This window comes from Rhinopithecus roxellana, chromosome 13 (genome assembly GCF_007565055.1).
Source record: "Rhinopithecus roxellana isolate Shanxi Qingling chromosome 13, ASM756505v1, whole genome shotgun sequence".
Lineage (NCBI taxonomy): Eukaryota > Metazoa > Chordata > Mammalia > Primates > Cercopithecidae > Rhinopithecus > Rhinopithecus roxellana.
The window spans coordinates 82,054,609-82,076,433 of record NC_044561.1 but is presented as its reverse complement, the minus strand read 5'-3'; the positions used below and the strand labels follow the sequence as shown (position 1 = coordinate 82,076,433).

General features: G+C 41.0%; 1 protein-coding gene across 4 annotated transcripts in view; it reads left to right on the top strand.

Moving 5' to 3' along the window:
• The window catches only part of KIZ (kizuna centrosomal protein), a 122,584-nt gene that overhangs the window by 35,176 nt on the left and 65,583 nt on the right, over positions 1 to 21,825 (top strand). For all 4 annotated transcript variants that reach the window (XM_030914896.1, XM_010369107.1, XM_010369108.2 and 1 more), the window contains exons 5-6: positions 1,001 to 1,646; positions 1,995 to 2,313. In XM_030914896.1, the coding sequence (XP_030770756.1) occupies positions 1,001 to 1,646; positions 1,995 to 2,313 (965 nt within the window). The remainder of the gene's footprint in view (positions 1 to 1,000; positions 1,647 to 1,994; positions 2,314 to 21,825) is intronic.

Here is a 21,825-nt window from a genome sequence, read left to right as displayed (position 1 = left end):
AGAAAGCAGTTCCTTACCAGACCCAGAGTCTGCTGGCGCCTGCCTCGATCTTGGACTTCCTAGCCTCCAGAACTATCAGAAACAAATTTCTGTTATTTATGCACTGTCTAGTTTATCGTATTTTGTTATAGCAACGTGAACAGACCAAGACAGCCACCATAGTGGGTAAAGTGATATCTTATTGTGCTTTTGAATTATGTTTTCCTAATGAGCATCGATAGTATCATTGTATGTGTTTATTGGCCATTCATATATCTTCTTTGGAGAAATGTCTATCTAAATCCTTTTCCCACTTTTAAGGGCTATTTGTCTTTTTATTATGTAATTATATGACTTCTTTATGTATTTTGGATACTAGACCCTTATCAGATACATAATTATAATATTTTCTCCCATTGTGTGGGTTATGTTTTCACTTTCCTAATGATGTCTTTTCAAAGCATGTATTTCTTTTTTCAAAAACATATATTCTGTACTTACTTTTTTTTTTTTTGAGATGGAGTCTCCAGGCTGGAGTGCAGTGGCATGATCTCGGCTCACTGCAATCTCTGCTGCCTGGGTTCAAGTGATTCTCCTGCCTCGGCTTCCCAAACAGCTGGCATCACGGGCACCTGCCACCATGCCTGGCTAATTTTTTGTATTTTTAGCAGAGACAGAGTTTTACCATGTCAGCCAGGCTGGTCTCGAACTCCTGACCTCAGGTGATCTGCCCACCTTAGCCTCCCAAAGTGTTGGGATTGCAGGCGTGAGCCACCACACCTGGCCTACTTTCTTTACTATGTTGGTTTTATGAACTATCATTGTTATTAAAATTAAATTGTATGGACTTTACTGATTTTTGCTCATTCATTATATAGGAAGGCATGAATTTAATAAAACATGGTAGGTGCTGATTTCAGTAATCATGCTTTGTTTGACCTCCTTTCATTTCCGGAAAAAAAAAACCCACCTAATTGTTTATACACAATATGTTTAGCTCACATCTCTTTTGGTGTTGCAGGTTGCAGTGCAGGAGGGAATTAACTCAGGAACAGCCATGTCAAGAGGATTGTATCAACCAGCAACAATCTTTATGGGCCGCCAAATGTCAGCCGTCTCAAGCATGGGAGATTTCAGTACAGAGCACAAATCTCCCCAACCCACAAAGAACTTTTCAATTCCTGACCCACATTCACACCGACAGACAGCCCAGAGAAGTAATGTGACAGAGAGCTGTGTAGTACAAACTAGTAATGACACACAGTGCTTAAATAAGTCTGACAGCATAGATGGAAAGGCATCTCTTCAGATTGGTGAGAAAACGCCAGTCACAGCCAGTGTATTGTCTGAGGAGGAGCAAACTCATTGCTTGGAGATAGGAAGTAACACGCGTCATGGCAAGAGTAATTTATCTGAAGGCAAAAAGTCTGCTGAACTCAATTCCCCGTTACAGGAAAGATTAAGTCCAGAGAACAGAACCACTGATTTAAAGTGTGACAGTTCCAGCAGATCAGAGGGATCAGAGGGAGAAATACTGACACGGGAACATATTGAAGTTGAGGAAAAAAGAGCCAGCCCGCCAGTCTCTCAGATAACAGTTTCAGAATACTGTGAATCTGAAAATAAGTGGTCTCAAGAGAAGCATTCTCCTTGGGAAGGTGTTTCAGGTGGGATGAGAGGCTGAGTTTGGTTGCTGATGTTTCTGGGTGGTAGTGATCTTATGTAAGGACAAAATATACTCTCTAATTATCTCTCTTTGTCATAAAATAGTATCTTTGCCAGCAAGTTCCATTCTAATGAACTCTTAAAAATGTACGTGCAAGTGAATTTACTGATTTTTCAACCCACTGTGATTTTTTTAAACGTTTGAAAATATGTTTAAGCTTTTAAGTTCTGTAATGAATTGTGTGTGGGCTGCTTCTCCGCATTTTTAACCGACAAATGATTCTGCTGTGTGTTACCTTGCTTCCCCCTGAAGTCAGTGATTGGTAATCGATTCGTGTCCCCACTTGCAGATCGTCTTGCTCACGGGGACCCAAAGTCACAAAAGCCCTTCAGAAATAAGCAGGAAGAGAAGGAGGAGGAAAGTTGGAGTACCAGCAGTGACCTCACTGTTTCAATAAGTGAAGACGATGACCTGTTTTTAAAGAGCCCAGAACCACAGCCAAATCCAGGTGGCAAGATGGAGAGAGAAGATGGAATAGAGGCCTTAAAATTAATCCATGCTGAGCAAGAAAGAGATGCCCTATCCACTGAAAAAAATCATTGTATTTTGCAAACCCTAAGCTCTCCTGATTCAGAAAAGGAATCCTCCACTAACGCACCAACTAGAGAGTAAGCCATTCAATTTTTTTTTCTATTGTTCTGTTTTTAATTGTAGACATTTCTAGAGACCATTCCACTGGGAATGTATTATTGAGCACTCAGCCATGAATGTGTAAATTCCTTAAGTCTCGTAAGTAATCTTTTAGGCAAGACCTAATTTTCTTTCTGTGCTTCTTTCTTCTTTCTTTCCTTCCTCCCTTCCTTCTTTCTTTAACAGAAAAGCTTTAAAAGTTTGGATATAATTGAGTCATGGTGATTGCAGCTTGCAATTATATACACACAATCCCTGGTTAACGTAATAAGTCATTCCCCAACACCCTACTCTCGAGCCTTTCAGAAAATAAATCTGTTTTGAAGTTTTGGTAGCACAGAAGGTGACAGTTAAACTTACTAGGAATGCAGTATTAGAGTCTGAGAACTTTATGTCTAATTAATTTGCTTAATCCTTATATTCCTTGCCATAGTATCATTTTTGTCATTTGATTAAATATGAGTTAATAAGTTCTTCCAATTGTATATATAAGCCAGATTTCCTTTTTTGAATGTAAATAGGAAACATTGGAATCTCTAATGTTAAATGGGAACATCAGCGTTATACATTTTGAGAACTTACATTATCCAACTGATAAAAATTTATATATGCTTTTGTGCTACTGATCGGAGATGCTAGAAGAAAACGTTGTAGAAAGTTCTTGTGTATCTACTGTGTAGAAAACTTGTTAACTGTTGAAAACTGATTCTGTGCTGAAAAATGGCATTAATAACATCAAATCTCTTTTAGGGATAGAAGGAACCTAAGTAAACAACCTAAGGTAGATCTCACCTTTTACAAATGAGGAAACAAAGGCCGGGGCAGAGTGGTGTCATATAGTTCTGCTGGATCTGCTGGGGCAGGACACCCCACACCCTGTCTGCCTGAATGTGACACCACTGCCCCACCTCCAGAATTTTCTGTTACACCATAATGCTGGTCACCCTTTCATTTCCGCAAAGCTGGCAGGAGGGAAAAGCCAAGTGGGCATTTTTGTGTATGAGGACATGTGTTCTCTTTTAGAACACCGTTGTACCTTTTAATATATTGCCTCTTACCATTCATTCTTTACTTATGGTGAAAAGTTTATTAATAGGCTTTAATTTATAGATTGTATCCAAACTGATGTTCAGGAAATATTTATTAAGAGCATATCCAGGCCGGGCGTGGTGGCTCAAGCCTGTAATCCCAGCACTTTGGGAGGCCGAGACGGGCGGATCACGAGGTCAGGAGATCGAGACCATCCTGGCTAACACGGTGAAACCCCGTCTCTACTAAAAAATACAAAAAACTAGCCGGGCGAGGTGGCAGGCGCCTGTAGTCCCAGCTACTCGGGAGGCTGAGGCAGGAGAATGGCGTAAACCCAGGAGGCGGGGCTTGCAGTGAGCTGAGATCCGGCCATTGCACTCCAGCCTGGGCGGCAGAGCGAGACTCCGTCTCAAAAAAAAAAAAAAAAAAAAAAAGAGCATATCCAAGTAAAAGTTCTTGCACTGGGGATGGAAGAACTGACATGGTTCCTGTCATTGAGAAATTTGATTTACTGGAGAGGCAAGCTAAATGGATTTTTCTAGTAATAATACTTTCATCAAAGAGGCACAGGTAATACATATTACATCATCAGAAACTTTATTACTGGAGATAGAATGTTATCTATCTATAGTTTTGTGTTTGTGGGCTTATTTTTATGGCATGATGGACCAGTTAGTACTTTGGTAGGCTAACAAGGGGACTAATATACTTACCCAGGACTCAGTCTTTTTCTGAGGTGAAAAAAATTGAGTATGTGTATGGAATTCCTACTTAACATTTCTCTAAGAGTCAGGAATGTTCATTCTGTCTCCATTCGAAAGACTTTTTTAAAAATGATCTTGGAGGCATAAAGTCAGGCTCCTTGGAGTTTTGGCATATAGTTTTCCAGTATTTATTGGAAAATATGGGCATGTGGGGAATTTTGAGTATTTCTCTTACTAAAATGCCCCCAGAATGAAAATGTCAGTCAGCAGTGGTTGTTTTTGTGTCTGTGTTATCAAATTTGAGCCTACTGATTTTCTGGGTAAAAATATTCTCCAGCAATCGGTCAAAGGTGGTTTTAAATGATGCTAGTTAATTCCCTGACATCACCACTGCATTTGAGGCCCCACATTTTGTTAATTTATTGTTTAGTTGGAGCTCTTCTCCTTTGCTCTGAGGGTTAATTATTAGTCTGAGACCATAGCATCATATTTATAGAGCTAACACTATAACCTCAACAGTTCAGTATTTCAGTTGACTTTAGGGTCTGTTGGGGGCCTGGAGAAAAGTCACTTCAAGAATTTAATTAGCAAAGATGCATAAATGGGACAAAGGAGGACACACAGGAGCATATGATCTGGAATATAGAATCTGCGCAACATCTTGAAGTCTGTATAGGCTTTGAAGGAGGAAGAGGAGGGAAAGAGCAAATAGGGTCTGGAGGAAAATGCAAGAAGGAATGCAGAGCAGAGAACACAGAGGACATGGGGGTGCAGAGCAAAGGACCGCATGGGTGAGGAGGGCCTTTTGGAGTTAAGGTTCAAAATGTCACCTAGGGTGAGGTTGAGAAAGGCCTGGAATATCAGGTTAATGAATTTAGAATTCACTCTCTATGCTTTGTAAAGCTGTTCAAGGTTATTTTAGGAGGAGGACAGTGTGATGAGGCTTGATTTAGGAGGATTAACCTGACAGTGTTAGTTCATTAGGATTAATCATCGGTGTGGTAGGCAGAAGTGCAGATGGCCCTGAGATTCTCTTCCTGTTGTTTGTGCCCTGTGTAATCTCCTTGCCTTGAGAGTGGGCAGGATTGGGAGTCTGGTGGATTTTACTCCTGTGATGAAGCTGTCACGTGACAAAGGTGAAGGATTTTGCAGATATAATGAAGGTCCCAAATCATTTGCCCTTGAGCTAGTCAAATGAAAATTATTCAAGGTAGACCTGACCTAATCAGATGAGACTTTAAAAGAGACTGGCCCTTACTGAAGCCAGTGGCACAATCTCAGCTCACTGCAACCTTTGCCTCCTGGGTTCAAGCTATTCTTCTGCCTTAGCCTTACAAATAGTTGGGATTACAGGTGCCCGCCACCACGTCTGGCTAATTTGTTTTGTTTTGTTTTTGTTTTTTTTTTTGAGATGGAGTTTTGCTCTCGTTGCCCAGGCTGGAGTGCAATGGCGCAACCTCAGCTCACCGCAACCTCTGCCTCCTGGGTTCAAGCGATTCTTCTGCCTCAGCCTCCTGAGTAGCTGGGATTACAGGCATGTGCCACCATGCCTGGCTAATTTTTGTATTTTGTTTTGTTTTGTTTTTTTTAGAGAGACTTGGTTTCTCCATGTTGGTCAGACTGGTCTTATACTCCCTACCTCGGGTGATCTGCCCACTTCGGCCTCCCAAAGTGCTGGGATCACAGGCATGAGCCACCGCTCCTGGCCAATTTTTGTATTTTTAGTAGAGACCTGGTTTCACCATGTTGGCCAGGCTGGTCTTGAACTGCTGACCTCAAGCGATCTGCCTGCCTTGCCCTCCCAAAGTTCTGGGATTAGAGGCATGAGCCACCGCACCCAGCCTGAAGCCAGAGAGAGTTAAAGCAGCTAAGATACTCTCCTGTTTGCCTGAAGAAGCAAACTGTCATCTTGTGGGAAAGACCACATGACAAGAAATGGCATGCAGCCTCTAGGGGCTGAGGGCCTCGGTCCTACAGCCACAAGGAAATTGATTCTGCCAATAACCAGTGAGCTTGGAAGAGGTGCCTGAGCCTTAGATGAGATTGCATCTCCAGCAGACACCTTAATTTCAGCCTGGTGAGACCTTGAGCAGATGACCCCACTAACCCAGATCCAGACTCCTGTCTCATGGGAACTATGAAATAATAAATGTGGTAATTTGTGATACAGCAATAAGAAAATTAATACAACTCAGTTGAAGAATTGGAAGCAAGGATTGTATGGATAGAAGTGTCTACCCATAATGACTGGGAACAGGCTGAATTGGACATATTCAGGGCTCCTTGTGGGAACACATGGTAACAAAGTAGCTGAGCAAGTGATTCAGCAGCCAAGGTAACCTGTGCTTCCCCTCACCTTGTACCTTCACTGTCTGAGCAAGTGCATTTTCATACTCAGGTAAGCAGTAGTGGAACATTATAGACTGATAGGGACTTTAAAAGTGGGTGTCCCTGTCTGCATTCACCAACAAGCAGTTTCTCATGCTAGTGGGTTTTTTGTTTGTTTCGCTTTTTTGGGGGGGGGTGGGGGTGGGGATGGAGTTTCGCTCTCGTCACCCAGTCTGGGGTGCAATGGCACGATATCGACTCACTGCAACCTCTACTTCCCAGGTGCAAACTATTCTCATGCCTCAACCTCCCAAGTAGCTGGCTGGCATTACAGGCGTGTGCCAGCACAGCCAACTAATTTTGTATTTTTAATAGAGATGGGGTTTTACCATGTTGACCAGGTTGTTCTCGAACTCCTAACCTCAGGAGATTTGCCTGCCTCCAGAGTGCTGGGATTACAGGTGTGAGCCACTGTGCCCAGCCTGCTTTGTTTTATATATCAATGCATAATGATATGTACCCACCTTTAAAGTATCATTAAAAAATAGTTTCTCTGCTTGAAAATGATCTGTGCTCCATCTACTCACCCCTCTTCCTTTAACCCCACTTGTACCCCTGGCAAGTACTGATCTTTTTAGTGTCTTGTCTTTTCCAGAATGTCAAGTAGTGGGAATTATGTAACAAGTAGTAGTATCAGATTGGCTTTTTTCACTTAGTAATGTAAATTTAAGGTTCTTCTGTGTCTTTTCGTGGCTTCATAGCTTATTTATTTTTAGTGCTGAATAATACTCCATTGTCTGGATGTACCACAGTTTATCCATTCACCTACTGAGGAACATCTTGGTGGCTTCCAGGTTTTGGCAATTGTGAATAAAGCTGCCATAAATATCTCTGTGCAGGTTTTTGTGTGGACGTAAGTTTTCAACTCATTTGGGTAAATACCAAGGAGGGTCATTGCTGGATCATATGTAAGTCTGTTTTTGGTTTGGGGTTATTTTTTAACTTTTAATTTTTAATTTTTGTGGGTACATAGGTATATATATATATTTATAGGGTACATGAAATATTTTAATACAAGCATGCAATGTATAATAATTACTTCATGGTAAATGGGGTATCCCTCCCCTCAAGCATTTATCCTTTGTGTTATAAACAATCCAGTTACACTCTTTTAGTTTTAAATGTACAATTAAATTATTATTTTACTATAGTCATCTGGTTGTGCTATCAAATACTAGATCTTATTCATTCTTTCTGACTTATCTTTTTGTACCCATTAACCATCCCCACTTCCCCCCATCCCTGCGCCCGACTACACTTCCCAGCCTCTGGTAACTATCTTTCTACTCTCTGTCTCCATGAGTTCAATTGTTTTAATTTTTAGTTCCCCCAAATAAATGAGAACATGCAAAGTTTGTCTTTCTGTACCTGGCTTAGATCACTTAACATAATGACCTCCAATTCCATCAATGTTGTTTTAAATGACATGATCTCATGCTTTTCTATGGCTAAATAGGTAAGTCTATGTTTAGCTTTGTAAGAAACTGCTGAACCGTCATCTTCCAAAGTGGCTGTGCCATTTTACATTATCGCTAGCAATGAATGAGAGTTCTTGTTCTGCATCTTGTCAGCATTTGGTATTGTCAGTTTTTAACATTTTAGCCATTCTAAAAGGTGTTTAGTGGTATGCGATTGTTTTCATTTGCAGTTCCCTAATAACATATGATGTTGAACATCTTTTCATATGCTTATTTGCCATCTGTGTATCTTCTTTGATGAGATGTCTGTTCAGATCTCTCACCCATTTTTTTTTTTTTTTTTTTTTTTTTTTTTTTTTTTTTGAGACGGAGTCTTGCTCTGCCGCCCAGGCTGGAGTGCAGTGGCCGGCTCTCAGCTCACTGCAAGCTCCGCCTCCCGGGTTCACGCCATTCTCCTGTCTCAGCCTCCCGAGTAGCTGGGACTACAGGCGCCCGCCTCGTCGCCCGGCTAGTTTTTTGTATTTTTTAGTAGAGACGGGGTTTCACCGTGTTAGCCAGGATGGTCTCGATCTCCTGACCTCGTGATCCGCCCGTCTCGGCCTCCCAAAGTGCTGGGATTACAGGCTTGAGCCACCGCGCCCGGCCCTCTCACCCATTTTTAATTCAGTTGTTAGTTTTCTTATCGTTGAGTTTTAATAGCTCTTTTTGTATTTTGGATATCAGTCCTTTATCAGGGGGATAGTGTGCCTTGCAGATATTTTCTCCCAATCTATGGCTTGTCTTTTCTTTTGAACAGTGTCTTTTACAGAGCAGAAGTTTTAAATTTTATTCTTTAAAATGTATTTTGTTTGTTTGTTTGTGACAGGGTTACACTCTGTTGCCCAGGCTGGAATACAGTGGTGCGATCGTGACCCACTGCAGCCTCTACCTCCCCAAGCTCAGGTGATCCTGCCACCTCAGCCTCCTGAGTAGCTGGGATTACAGGCACGTGCCACCACACCCGGCTAATTTTGTATTGTTAGTAGAGATAGGGTTTCACCATGTTGGCCAGGCTGGTCTCGAAGTTATGTTCTCAGATGATCCACCCGCCTTGGCCTCCCAAAGTGCTGGGATTACAGGCATGAGCCACCATGCCCAGCCTGTTGCCATATAACTTTTGAGGTTGAATTATACATAAAAGGCCTTGCAATGTCTACCCTATTAGCTGCAACTCTCACAATGGGAACCACAAGCCACCGTATAGAAAGTCTGATCATTCTAGGGCTGCTATGCTGAAGAAATTATGTGTAGGTGCCCCAGTCCGTAGTCCTTGCTGAGCCTTATCCTTCCAGTCATCCCCACCAAGGTGCCGAACACATAGGTGAAGCCTTCTTGGACTCTCCAGATAAATCCATCCAGAGACTAAATACCACTAAATGCCCTCTCTTGATAATATGTGAAACAGAAGAGTCACCCAGCCACTCCCTGCCTGCTTTCCTAATCCACAAAAGCATGAAATATAATGACTTGGTTGTTGTTTTAAGCTACTAAGTTTTGAGGTAATTTGTTATGAGTCTATAGATAATGAGAAAAAGGGTACATTCATTTAACATTAAATATGGAACACCTGCTCTGTGCCGGGCATTGTTCTTGCTCTTATGGTACGTATGATCATGCATGTGGAGGAGAGGAAGGAAATACAAACCAGTAAACAATCTGTGTGAAAAGTATTATGACAAAGGGCCAGACGTGGTGACTAACGTGTAATCCTAGCACTTTAGGAGGCTGAGGTGAATGGATTGCTTGCGCTCAGGAGTTTGAGACCAGCCTGGCAACATGATAAAACCTCATTTCTACAAAAGATGCAAAAAAATTAGCCAGGTGTGGTGGCACATGCTTGAGCTATTTGGGGATGGTGAAGCAGGAGGATTACTTAAACTCAGGAGGTTGAGACTGCAGTGGGCCGAGATCGTGCCGCCGCACTCCAGGTGGGTGACAGTGAGATCCTGTCTCAAAAAATAAAAATAAAAAAATAAAAATTATATATATATATTATGATGAAGAATAAGCAGGTTAAGTAGATAGAGCAGGCATGGGTGCAATTTAATATAAGATATAAGATAGTGGGGAAAGGTCTCTGTGGTAAGATGGTAGTTGAGTAGGACCTGAAGTGAGAGAGTTGGTAAGCCACATTCAGTTGTGCCCATGCCTTCTCTATCCACTTAACCTCATCTGTTCTTTGTCGTCTTTTACACTGGTTTATGTGTTTTTTTCTTAGTTTATATTTCCTCTCTCCTCTGGGAGAGAGAGGGGAGAGAGACGGGATATGTCTTGAGAAAGAGAATACTAGGCAAAGGGAACCACAGTACAGAGGCCATGCATTGGGGGCGTACTGAGTGTTTCCTGGAACAGCAAAGTGGCTGGTGCACCTGAATCTGAACAGGTGTTGGGGAGGAGGGAGAGGCTGGAGTGAGAGAGCATCAGTGTGAAGGGTCGTGAAGGGTCAGTAGGCTGAAGGAAGGACTTTGGGTTGAACTTCAGTTGAAATGAGGAATCACTCTGGCCACTTATGGGAAATAAACTGGGGGAAAGAGTGGGAGCAAGGAGTGCTGTTTGGAGAATATTGCAGAGATCCTGCAGAGAGGTGCTGTTGCTTTGAACTGTGGTGGCAGCAGCGGGGTGGTGAGAAGTGGTCAGATTCTGGATATATTTTTATATAAAAGAACAGCTGGGGCCGGGCGCGGTGGCTCAAGCCTGCAATCCCAGCACTTTGGGAGGCCGAGACGGGCAAATCACGAGGTCAGGAGATCGAGACCATCCTGGCTAACACGGTGAAACCCCGTCCCTACTAAAAAATACACACAAAAAAAAAACTAGCCGGACGAGGTGGCGGGCGCCTGTAGTCCCAGCTGCTCGGGAGGCTGAGGCAGGAGAATGGCGGGAACCCGGGAGGCAGAGCTTGCAGTGAGCTGAGATCCGGCCACTGCACTCCAGCCTGGGCGACAGAGCGAGACTCCGTCTCAAAAAAAAAAAAAAAAAAAAAAAAAGAACAGCTGGAGGGCTGGGTGTGGTGGCTCACATCTGTCATCCCAACATTTTGGGAGGCCGAGATGGGTGGATCACTTGACATCAGGAGTTCAAGACCAGCCTGGCCAACATGGTGAAATCCCGTCTCTACTAAAAATATAAAAATTAGCCGGGCATGGTGGCGGGTGCCTGTAATCCCAGCTATTTGGGCAGCTGAGCCAGGAGAATTGCTTGAACCCGGGAAGTGGAGGTTGCAATGAGCTGAAATCATGCCACTGGACTCCAGCCTGGGCAACAGAGGGAGACTCCGTCTCAAAAAAAAAAAAAAAAGAACCATCTGGATTCTTTATGGGTTGGGTCTGGGTTATGAGAGAAAGGGAGTAGAAGGATGACTCCAGGGTTTGGGGGCAGAGTGAGTTATTTATTGAGATAAGGAACATGTAGGAGGCACAGACTTGAGAGAAAGAAAATCAAGACACAGTGTTTGGGTATGTTAGATTTGAGATGCCTTTTTGACATTCACAGGGAGATGCTGAGTAGGCAGATGGATTTCATGAACTTGGAATTCAGAGAGAGGTCAGGGCTAGATAAATAAATTTGTAAATCATCAGGGTGTAAATGCATTTTAAAGCCTTGGGCCCTAAGAAGAACACTAGAGAGTGAATATAAATAGGAAAGCGGCCCAGGGCGTGACTCCACATTCAGGATCGGGAAGATCAGAAGGAACTAGCAAAGGAGTCTGAGAAGACGCCGCAGGGAAGAACAAGGAGAACCAGGAGGGTGTTATGCTGCAGGTGCCAAGTAGAATGTTTCAGATGAGGTTTAGAAACCTTAAATAACCTGCCCAGGTCACAGAGGGGCAGCTAGGGTCTAAACTAACAGTCTGATGCCAGAATGCATTCTCTTGATTTCTGTTTTCTACCACCCAAATCACAACCAAAATGGTGATATGCCCTTCAGTAGTATTGACTCCATGCCAGGCACTGTTTTAACACCTTTATTTATAATCATTTAATCCTATTATCATCATCATTATTTTACAGATAAGAAAACTGAGGCACAGGGAGTTATGTAATATGTGGGAAGTCATAAAACAGCTGTGTGTGCTTCAAACTGACCCTCTGTGACCAGAGTTAACTGGTACCCTATGCTGTCTCCCAGTGAATCTTTACTACCTAGATAGTTGGAGTATCATCAAAGATAATATTTTATAAGGTTAAATAGGAAGCTTAAAAAGCAAATTAGATTCTTTAATTAGAAAAAGAAAAAAGAAAAGAAAACTAAGCAGTGGCAATTTGACCTTTTGCTCCGTCCATATTGGTTTTGTGCTTTCCAGCCTCAAATAGGCCAATGAAGTGCTATGTGCCTTTATTCAGGCTTGAACAAAGTACTTGCAAAGTTGCTTTGTTCTCTCTCTCCCTGGAGTGTGACTGAAAACAGAATGTAATGCTGCCTTTTAAACTAAGTCAAATGAAAGCCTTGGTTTCTCAAGGTCATAAAAATGTGATCACACAGATTGAATCCCATCCAGTGATTTTAATTTAGCTCCTCTTCAAAGTTAAATGTAGGAAAGAAGTTATTGCATCTGAGAAAAATTTGTTGCTGAAAGTCCTGTGCCTGGAATAATAGGTTTGAACTATGTTCATTTAGAATTTACCCTGAATTTACTTTATGAGGAGCTGGAAGCATATTTAGAAATTCAACATTCCTTCAGATGTGATGATGCCTTCACATGTCTGTTCTCAGCTGCCTGTTTTCATCAGCACAGTTGCCTGTTTTTCTTGAATGTGACCTTTGGCCTCTCAGCACCGGTGGCCCCTGAGCCTTTTCTTACCACTACACAGATTCTGTCCTTTGTTCCCAAAGTAAGGCTATGCATTATACTTCTGGAAAAATAACCCAATGCCAGTAGGTGTGGCCATTCAGAGTATTCCCTTTGTTTTCTACCTGTCACTTCATTCTTATCTTGCTTGTACTTTTCCTGTTAGCTCACCTAGTTTCAGAAAAATCTAAGACTTTCATTATCCTTATTTTGGTTTAAATTTTTAAAAATCCAAACCAGGTTTCTAAGAAGGGAATAGTCCTGAGACCTGATCCTCAGCAAAGTAGGCAATAATCATAGTCACAGTCATTGTCACTTGGTGTAGAGGAGATGTCAAAAGAAGTCTCCATTGGCCAGTGGGAATGAACCCAGTTCTCCATCCTTTGCCAGCCATCTCAGCATATAGGCTTCTAGCCTCAGTCAGAAGAACATGAGTCACATGGGGCAAAGGCAGGGGTTAGATAGGAACTGAGAAGCACTTGTGAAGGTCACAGAAGACTGAAACCTAATCCAAGGACCATAAAAGGCTTCTCCTCCCCCAAACCTTGCCACCACATCACTAGGGATCCTGTCTAGTAGCAGGAAACTATTATACAACTGAATGAACCACATGTCTCAGACCTTAGTTAAGTCTCTAGGAGGCCAGGCATGGTGGCTCGCTCACACTTGTAATCCCCAACACTTTGGGAGGCCGAGGCAGGTGTATCACTTGTGGTCAGGAGTTTGAGACCAGCCTGGCGAATATGGTGAAAGCTGGTCTCTACCAAAAAATACAAAACTTAGCTGGTCATGGTGGCACACATCTATACTCCCAGCTACTCAGGAGGCTGAGGTGGGAGAATTGCTTAAACACAGGAGGCGGAGGTTGCTGTGAGCCGAGATGGCACCACTGCCCTCCAGCCTGAGCAACAGAGTGGGACCTTGTCTGAATAAAAAAGGAGGCTGGGCACGGTAGCCCACACCTATAATCTCAGCACTTTGGGAGGCCAAGACAAGTGGATCACCTGAGGTCAGGAGTTCAAGACCAGCCTGGCCAACAGCGCAGAACCTGTCTCTACGAAAAATACAAAAATTAGCTGCCTGTGGTGGCAGGTACCTGTAATTCCAACTACTTGAGAGGCTGAGACATAAGAATTGCTTGAACCCAGGAGGCAGAGGTTGCAGTGAGCCGAGATCACACCACTGCACCCTATCCTGGGTGACAGAGTGAGACTCTGTCTCAAATCAGTCAATCAATCGGGAAACCTGAAGACAAGGGAAGGAGACAAAAACAAGGACGCCCAAGGGAATTTTAGCCTCCAATACCTACATTTGCAGCTACAACAAATGATAAACACAGCCTAACTTCTAGCCAGATGAACATGAAACCTCACCTTGAAGACCTGTTTACCTATTCACCCTAAAGGACTATTTACCTAGTACATCATGCCTGGCTTTCAACAAAATATTACAAGGCACACTAAAAGGCAAAAAAAAAAAAAAAAAAAAAAAATAGTTTGAACAGACAGAGCAAGCATCAGAGCCAGACTCAGATATGGCAGATGTTGGATTTTTCAGACTAGGAATTTAAAATAACTGATTAATATGCTAGGGCTCTAGGGCTCTAAAGGAAAAAGAGGACAATGTACAAGAAAAGATGGGCAATGTAAACAGAAAGGTGAAATTTATAATAAAGAATAAAAATAATGCTAGAATTAAAGAAACTCTGTAACAGAAATAAAGAATGCCTTTGATGGGTTTATCAGTAGATTGGACTTGGTAGAGAAATGATGTCTAGCTTATTTCACTTAGCATGATGTCTTCAGAATTCATCCATGTTATGACGTGTCAAAATTTCCTTCCTTTTTAAGGCAGAGTAATATTTCATTGTACGTGTATTTTCTTTGTCCATTCATCCATTGATGAACATTTTGGTTGTTTCTAAATCTTCACTATTGTGAATAGTGCTATGATGAACACTGGAGTGCTAACACCTCTTTGAGATCCTGATTTCAATTATTTTGGATAAATACCCAAAAGTGAGATTGTTGGATCAAATAGTAGTTCTAGTTTTAATTTTTTGAGGAATCTCCCTACTGTTTTCCATTTTATACTCCCACCAACAGTGTACTAGAGTTCCAGTTTCTCCAGATCTTTTTCAATGCTTGTTATCTTTTGTTCTTTTTGTGAATAGTCATCCTAACAGATATGAACTGATATTTTTCCATGGTTTTGATTTGTATTTCCCTGATGATTAGTGATGAGGATCTTTTCATATACCTGTTGGCCATTCGTATGTTTTATGGAGACATTGGAGAAATGTTTACTCAGGTCTTTAGCCCATATTTTAATCAGAGTACTAGTTTTTTTGCTATTAAACTGTTGGAGTTCTTTATATGTTTTGGAAATTAACTTCTTATATGTGTTTTGCAAATATTTTCTCTCATTCAATAGATTGCCTTTTTGCTCTGTTAATCATTTCCTTTGCTGTGCAGAAACTTTCTAGTTTGATGTAGTCCCACTTGTCTATTTTTGCTTTTGTTGCCTGTGCTTTTTGGTGTTGTATCCATGAAATCTTTGCCAAGGCCAGTGTTATGAAGCTTTTTCCCTATGTTTTTCTTCTAGGAGTTTTAAAGCTTCAGGTCTTATATGTAAATCCATAATTCATTTTGAGTTGATTTTTGTGTGTGGTATAAGAGTCTGGTTTCATTCTTTTGCATATGGATTTCCAGTTTCTTCCAACACCATATGTTAAAGGACTGTCCTTTCCTCATCATATATTCTTGACACCCTTGTCAAAGATCAGTTGACTGCATATGCATGGATTGATTTATGGGCTCTCTATTCTTAATGTTCCATTGGTCTATATGTCTGTCTTTATGCTATACCATACTGTGTTGATTATGGTAGCTTTGTAATGTATTTTGAAATCACGAAGTGTGATGCCTCCAACTTTTTCTTCTTTCTCAAGATTGTCTTGGCTGTTCTGGGTCTTTTGTGATTCCACATGAATTCTCGTCTTTTTTTAATTTCTTTTTCTTTTTTTTTTTATACTTGAAGTTCTAGGGTACATGTGTGCAACATGCAGGTTTGTTGCATATGTATACATGTGCCATGTTGGTGTGCTGCACCCATTAACTCGTCATTTACATTAGGTATATCTCCTAATGCTTTTCCTGCCCCCAGCCTCCACCCCACAACAGGCCCTGGTGTGTGATGTTCCCCTTCCTGTGTCCAAGTGTTCTCATTGTTCACTTCCCACCTATGAATGAGAACTTGTGGTGTCTGGTTTTTTGTCCTTGTGATAGTTTGCTGAGAACAATGATTTCCAGCTTCATCCATGTCCCTACAAAGGACATGAACTCATCCCTTTTTATGGCTGCATAGTATTCCATGGTGTATATGTGCCACATTTTCTTAATCCAGTCTGTCATTGATGGACATTTGGGTTGGTTCCAAGTCTTTGCTATTGTGAATAGTGCCACAGTAAACATACGTGTGCATGTGTCTTTATAGCAGCATGATTTATAATCCTTTGGGTGTATGCCCAGTAATGGGATGGCTGGGTCAAATGGTATTTCTAGTTCTAGATCCTTGAGGAATCGCCATGCTGTCTTCCACAATGGTTGAACTAGTTTACAGTCCCACTACCAGTGTAAAAGTGTTCCTATTTCTCCACATTCTCTCCAGCACCTGTTGTTTCCTGACTTTTTAATGATTGCCATTCTAACTGGTGTGAGATGGTATCTCATTGTGGTTTTGATTTGCATTTCTCTGATGGCCAGTGATGATGAGCATTTTTTCATGTGTCTGTTGGCTGCATAAATGTCTTCTTTTGAGAAGTGTCTGTTCATATCCTTTGCCCACTTTTTGATGGGATTGTTTGTTTTTTTCTTGTAAATTTAAGTTCTTTGTAGATTCTGGATATTAGCCCTTTGTCTGATGAGTAGATTGCAAAAATTTTCTCCCATTCTGTAGGTTGCCTGTTCACTCTGATGGTAGTTTCTTTTGCTGTGCAGAAGCTCTTTAGTTTAATTAGATCCCATTTGTCAATTTTGACTTTTGCTGCTGTTGCTTTTGGTGTTTTAGACATGAAGTCCTTGCCCATGCCTGTGTCCTGAATGGTATTGCCTAGGTTTTCTTCTAGGGTTTTTATGGTTTTAGGTCTAACATTTAAGTCTTTAATCCATCTTGAATTAATTTTTGTATAAGATGTAAGGAAGGGATCCAGTTTCAGCTTTCTAGCCAGTTTTCCCAGCACCATTTATTAAATAGGGAATCTTTCCCCATTTCTTGTTTTTGTCAGGTTTGTCAAAGATCAGATGGCTGTAGATGTGTGGTATTATTTCTGAGGGCTCTGTTCTGTTCCATTGGTCTATATATCTGTTTTGGTACCAGTACCATGCTGTTTTGGTTGCTGTAGCCTTGTAGTGTAGTTTGAAGTCAGGTAGCGTGATGCCTCCAGCTTTGTTCTTTTGTCTTAGGATTGTCTTGGCAATGTGGGCTCTTTTTTGGTTCCATATGAACTTTAAAGTAGTTTTTTCCAATTCTGTGAAGAAAGTCATTGGTAGCTTGATGGAGATGGCACTGAATCTGTAAATTACTTTGGGCAGTATGGCCATTTTCACAATATTGATTCTTCCTATCCATGAGCATGGAATGTTCTTCCATTTTTTTGTGTCCTCTTTTATTTCGTTGAGCAGTGGTTTGTAATTATCCTTGAAGAGGTCCTTCACATCTCTTTTAAGTTGGATTCCCAGGTATTTTATTCTTTTTGAAGCAATTGTGAAGGGAGTTCACTCCTGATTTGGCTCTCTGTTTGTCTGTTACTGGTGTATAAGAATGCTTGTGATTTTTGCACATTGATTTTGTATCCTGAGACTTTGCTGAAGTTGCTTATCAGCTTAAGGAGATTTTGGGTTGAGACGATGGGATTTTCTAAATATATAATCATGTCATCTGCAAACAGGGACAATTTGACTTCCTCTTTTCCTAATTGAATACCCTTTATTTCTTTCTCCTGCCTGATTGGCCTGTGCCATTGAAATTTTGATAGAAATTTCATAGAATCTGGAGATTGCTTTGGTAGTGTATGGACACTTTAACAAAATTAAATCTTCTAATCCATGAACATGGAATTATTTCCATTTGCTTGTGTCTTCGTTAATTTCTGTCGTCAGCGTTTTGTAGTATTTAGCATGGAAGTCTTTTACCTCCTTAATTAAGTTTGTTTCTAAGTATTTTATTCTTATTGGTGCTATTGTAAATGGGAATATTTTTCTTTTTCTTTTTTTTTTTTTTGAGACGGAGTCTTGCTCTGTCGCCCGGGCTAGAGTGCAGTGGCCGGATCTCAGCTCACTGCAAGCTCCGCCTCCCGGGTTTATGCCATTCTCCTGCCTCAGCCTCTGGAGTAGCTGGGACTACAGGCGCCCGCCACCTCGCCTGGCTAGTTTTTTTTGTATTTTTAGTAGAGACGGGGTTTCACCGTGTTAGCCAGGATGGTCTCCATCTCCTGACCTCGTGATTCGCCCGTCTCGGCCTCCCAAAGTGCTGGGATTACAGGCTTGAGCCACCGCACCCGGCCAATGGGAATATTTTTCTAACTTCATATTCAGACAGTTTTGTTGTTAGTGTGTAGAAACACAACTGATTTTTGTATGTTGATTTTATAGCCTGCAACTTTACTGAATTCACTTATTAATTCTAACAGTATGCATGTGTGTGTATATGTGATCTTTAGAGTTTTCTATATATCATGTCATCAGCAACAGGGACAATTTTACTTGGATTTGAATAATTTTTATTTCTTTTCCTTGCCTAATTGTTCTGGCTAGGGCTTTCAGTACTATATTAAACAGAAGTGGCAAGAGTGGGCATCCTTGTCTTGTTCATGATCTCAAAGGAAGAGCTTTCAGCTTTCACCGTTGAGTATGGTATTAGCTATGAACTTTTTATATATGACCTTTATTAAGTTGAGGTAATTTCGTTCTGTGTCTAGTTTATTGAGAGGTTTTATTGGGAAAAGGTGTTGAATTTTGTCAGACATTTATTCTGTGTCTGTTAAAATGGTCATGTGATTTTTGTCTTTCATTCTGTTACTGTGATGTATCACATTGACTTTTATATGTTGATTCATTCTTGCATCCCAGGGATAAACATCTCACTTGGTCATGATTTATGATTCTTTTAATGTACTGTTGAATTTGGTTTGTTAGTATTTTGTTGACAATAATTGTGTCTGTATTCATTAGGCATATTGGTCTGTAGTTTTCTTTTTTTGTGATATCTTTGCCTGGCTTTGGTATCAGGGTAATGCGGGCCTAATAAAATAAGTTTGGAAGTATTCCCTTTTCTTCAGTTTTTTTGGAAGAGTTTGAGAAGTATTGGCATTAATTCTTTAAATGTCTGGTAGAATTCACCAGTGAAGCTGTCTGGTCCTGGACATTGTTTTTGTTGTTGGGAGGTTTTTGATTACTGATTCAATCTCCTTACTAGTTTTAGGTCTGTTCAGACTATTTCTTTGTTATTTAGTCTTGGTATGTTGTATGTTTTTGGGAATTTATTTATTTCTTCCAGGTTATCCAGTTTGTTGGTGTATAATTGTTTATAATATAGTTTCTTGTGATCCTTTTTAATCTCTGGTATCAATTGCAGTGTTTCCTCTTTCATTTCTGATTTTATGTATTTGGGTTTTCTCTCTTTTCTCAAGTAGTCTAGCTAACAGTTTGTCAATTTTGTTTATTTTTTCAAAAAACTCTTAGTTGTTTTTTTTTCCTATTTTTTTGTATTCTCTTTTTCATTTATCTCTAATCATTATTATCTCCTTCTATCTACTAACTTTGGGCTTGTTTTGTTCTGTTTTTTTACTTCCTTTAAGGTGTGAAGTTAGGTTGTTGATTTAAGCTTTTCTTCTTTTTAAATGTAAGTTTTTTTTTTTTTTTTTTTTTTTTTTTTGAGACGGAGTCTCGCTCTGTCACCCAGTCTGGAGTGCAGTGGCCAGATCTCAGCTCACTGCAAGCTCCGCCTCCCAGGTTCACGCCATTCTCCTGCCTCAGCCTCCCGAGTAGCTGGGACTACAGGCGCCGCCACCTCACCCGGCTAGTTAAATGTAAGTTTTTATTGCTATAAACTTCTCTCTTAGTACTGCTTTTGCTGCATTTCATAAGTTTTGGTATGTTGTGTTTTTGTTTTCATTTGTGTCAGATGTTTTCTAATTTCCCTTTTGATTTATTTTGTGATCTGTTGGTTGTTAGTGTGTTGTTTAATTTCCACATTTGTGAATTTTACAATTTTGCTTCTGCTATTGATTTCTAATTTAATTCCGTTTCATCAGAGAAAACACTTGGTATGATTCAGTCTTTTTAAATTTGTTGAGACTTGTTTTGGAACCTAACACGTGGTCTGTTCTAGAGAATGTTTTGTCAGCACTTCTGAGAAGAATGTATTGCTGTTCTATTGCTTTTTTTTCTTCTTTCTCAAGATTGTCTTGGCTGTTCCGGGTCTTTTGTGATTCCACGTGAATTTTCATCTTTTTTTAAATTTCTTTTTCTTTTTTTTTTTATACTTTAAGTATAAAAAATTCTATTGGTTTTGGGTGGAGGGTTCTACATATGTTTGTTAGGTCCATTTGGCCAGTACTGTTGTTCAAGTTTGTTGTTTCTTTGTTGATTTTCTGTCTGGTTGTTCTATTTATTATTGAACATGGAATACTGAAGTCTCCTACCAGTATTATATTGCTGTCTATTTCACCTCATTTTCAAACTCAAAAATCTATGAGTTTTTGGTTTGCTCTTTGCTTTTTTTTTTAAAATAAGGAAATTCAGGGAGTTTTTTTTAAAGATGATGATGGTGACAACTCTACAACTGTTTTCCTGTAATTCTTTTCACCATTTTATATTTAAGTAAATTACAGCATTTTGGGGCAATCTCCCAAGTCAGTGTTAAGGTGTCCTATCCCACTCTCCTGGAGCCAAGTAAGTGGTAGGGGGTGGGGCGAGGAAAGAAGAGACGGGTGCAAGGAGAGGAAAAGCTAGGAAGGCTACTGAGAGCCTAGAGCAGACTTCAGCCTCTGTTGAGAAGGGAACCAAGAGTCAAGCCAAATCCAACTACGGGTGTAGCAAAACTAAACTTCTTTCAATACGAATTTGAGATCTAAGAGTAGTTTATTCTGGTGAAACAGGTTTACCCATGGTTTCAGAAGTTAGAGAGGAGACTCTGAAAGTCAAGCCCTGGTTGTTCAAGATGCAAATAAGGCAGGAGAAAGCACAACATAGGCAGGTTTCCAAAAAAAATTAGCCCAATAGCATTCAAGTCTGAGTGACAGACCAGGTACAGGTACTCCAGTCAGTATCCCAGCTGAGCCCAGTAATTCCAGCCCAGGCTCCAGATGTGAGTGTAAGAGTCACCAAATAATTCCAGTCCCTTTATTCCAAGTCACCCTCAGATGTTCAAACTGAGGCCCCAGATATCATGGAGCAGAGACAAGCCACCTGTACTATGCCCTACCCATGTCCAGATTACTGAACCACAGAAGCCATGAGCATTATAAAAAGTTGTTGGTTTATACCACTAAATTTGGGTGGTATTTTATTATACAGCAGTAGATAACCAGAATAGCCATAATGACTGGTTTGGCTAGTTGAAGGAGATTCGTCATTCCAGATTTTGAGGGCTGCAGTATGAGCAGAGGCCTGGAGATAAGCAAGCATGGCCTGTATCTGGGAACTATGGTTACTCCAACTGAAGGAGCAGCTCACATTCCAGCAAATAGCACTACTGTAGGCCCAGGGGATGCAGTCAGGGTCTGCAAAGTGTCTTTTCCTCATCTCTCCAGTTCCCACACAAGACCAGCCACCTGGTCTTGCCTCATGCTGGCCCAGCCACACCAAAGGCAAGGGTTCTATTGTTCTGTCTCATTTCTGGAAGTCCAGAGGTAGAGCAGGCCATGGAGTTGGTTGGTACTGCCCTTCACTTTTGTTGTCAAAGACCCAGATCCTTTCCATTTCCATGCTCTGGCATCCTCAGTGTTGACATCTTCCTACAGCCAGGAGCAAAGGGGCAGCAGCAGTGCTATTATGGACTGCTGTATGGGTTAGGATAGGGGAGTAGTGGTTCATCATGATCACTGGATTCTCTTAATGGTTG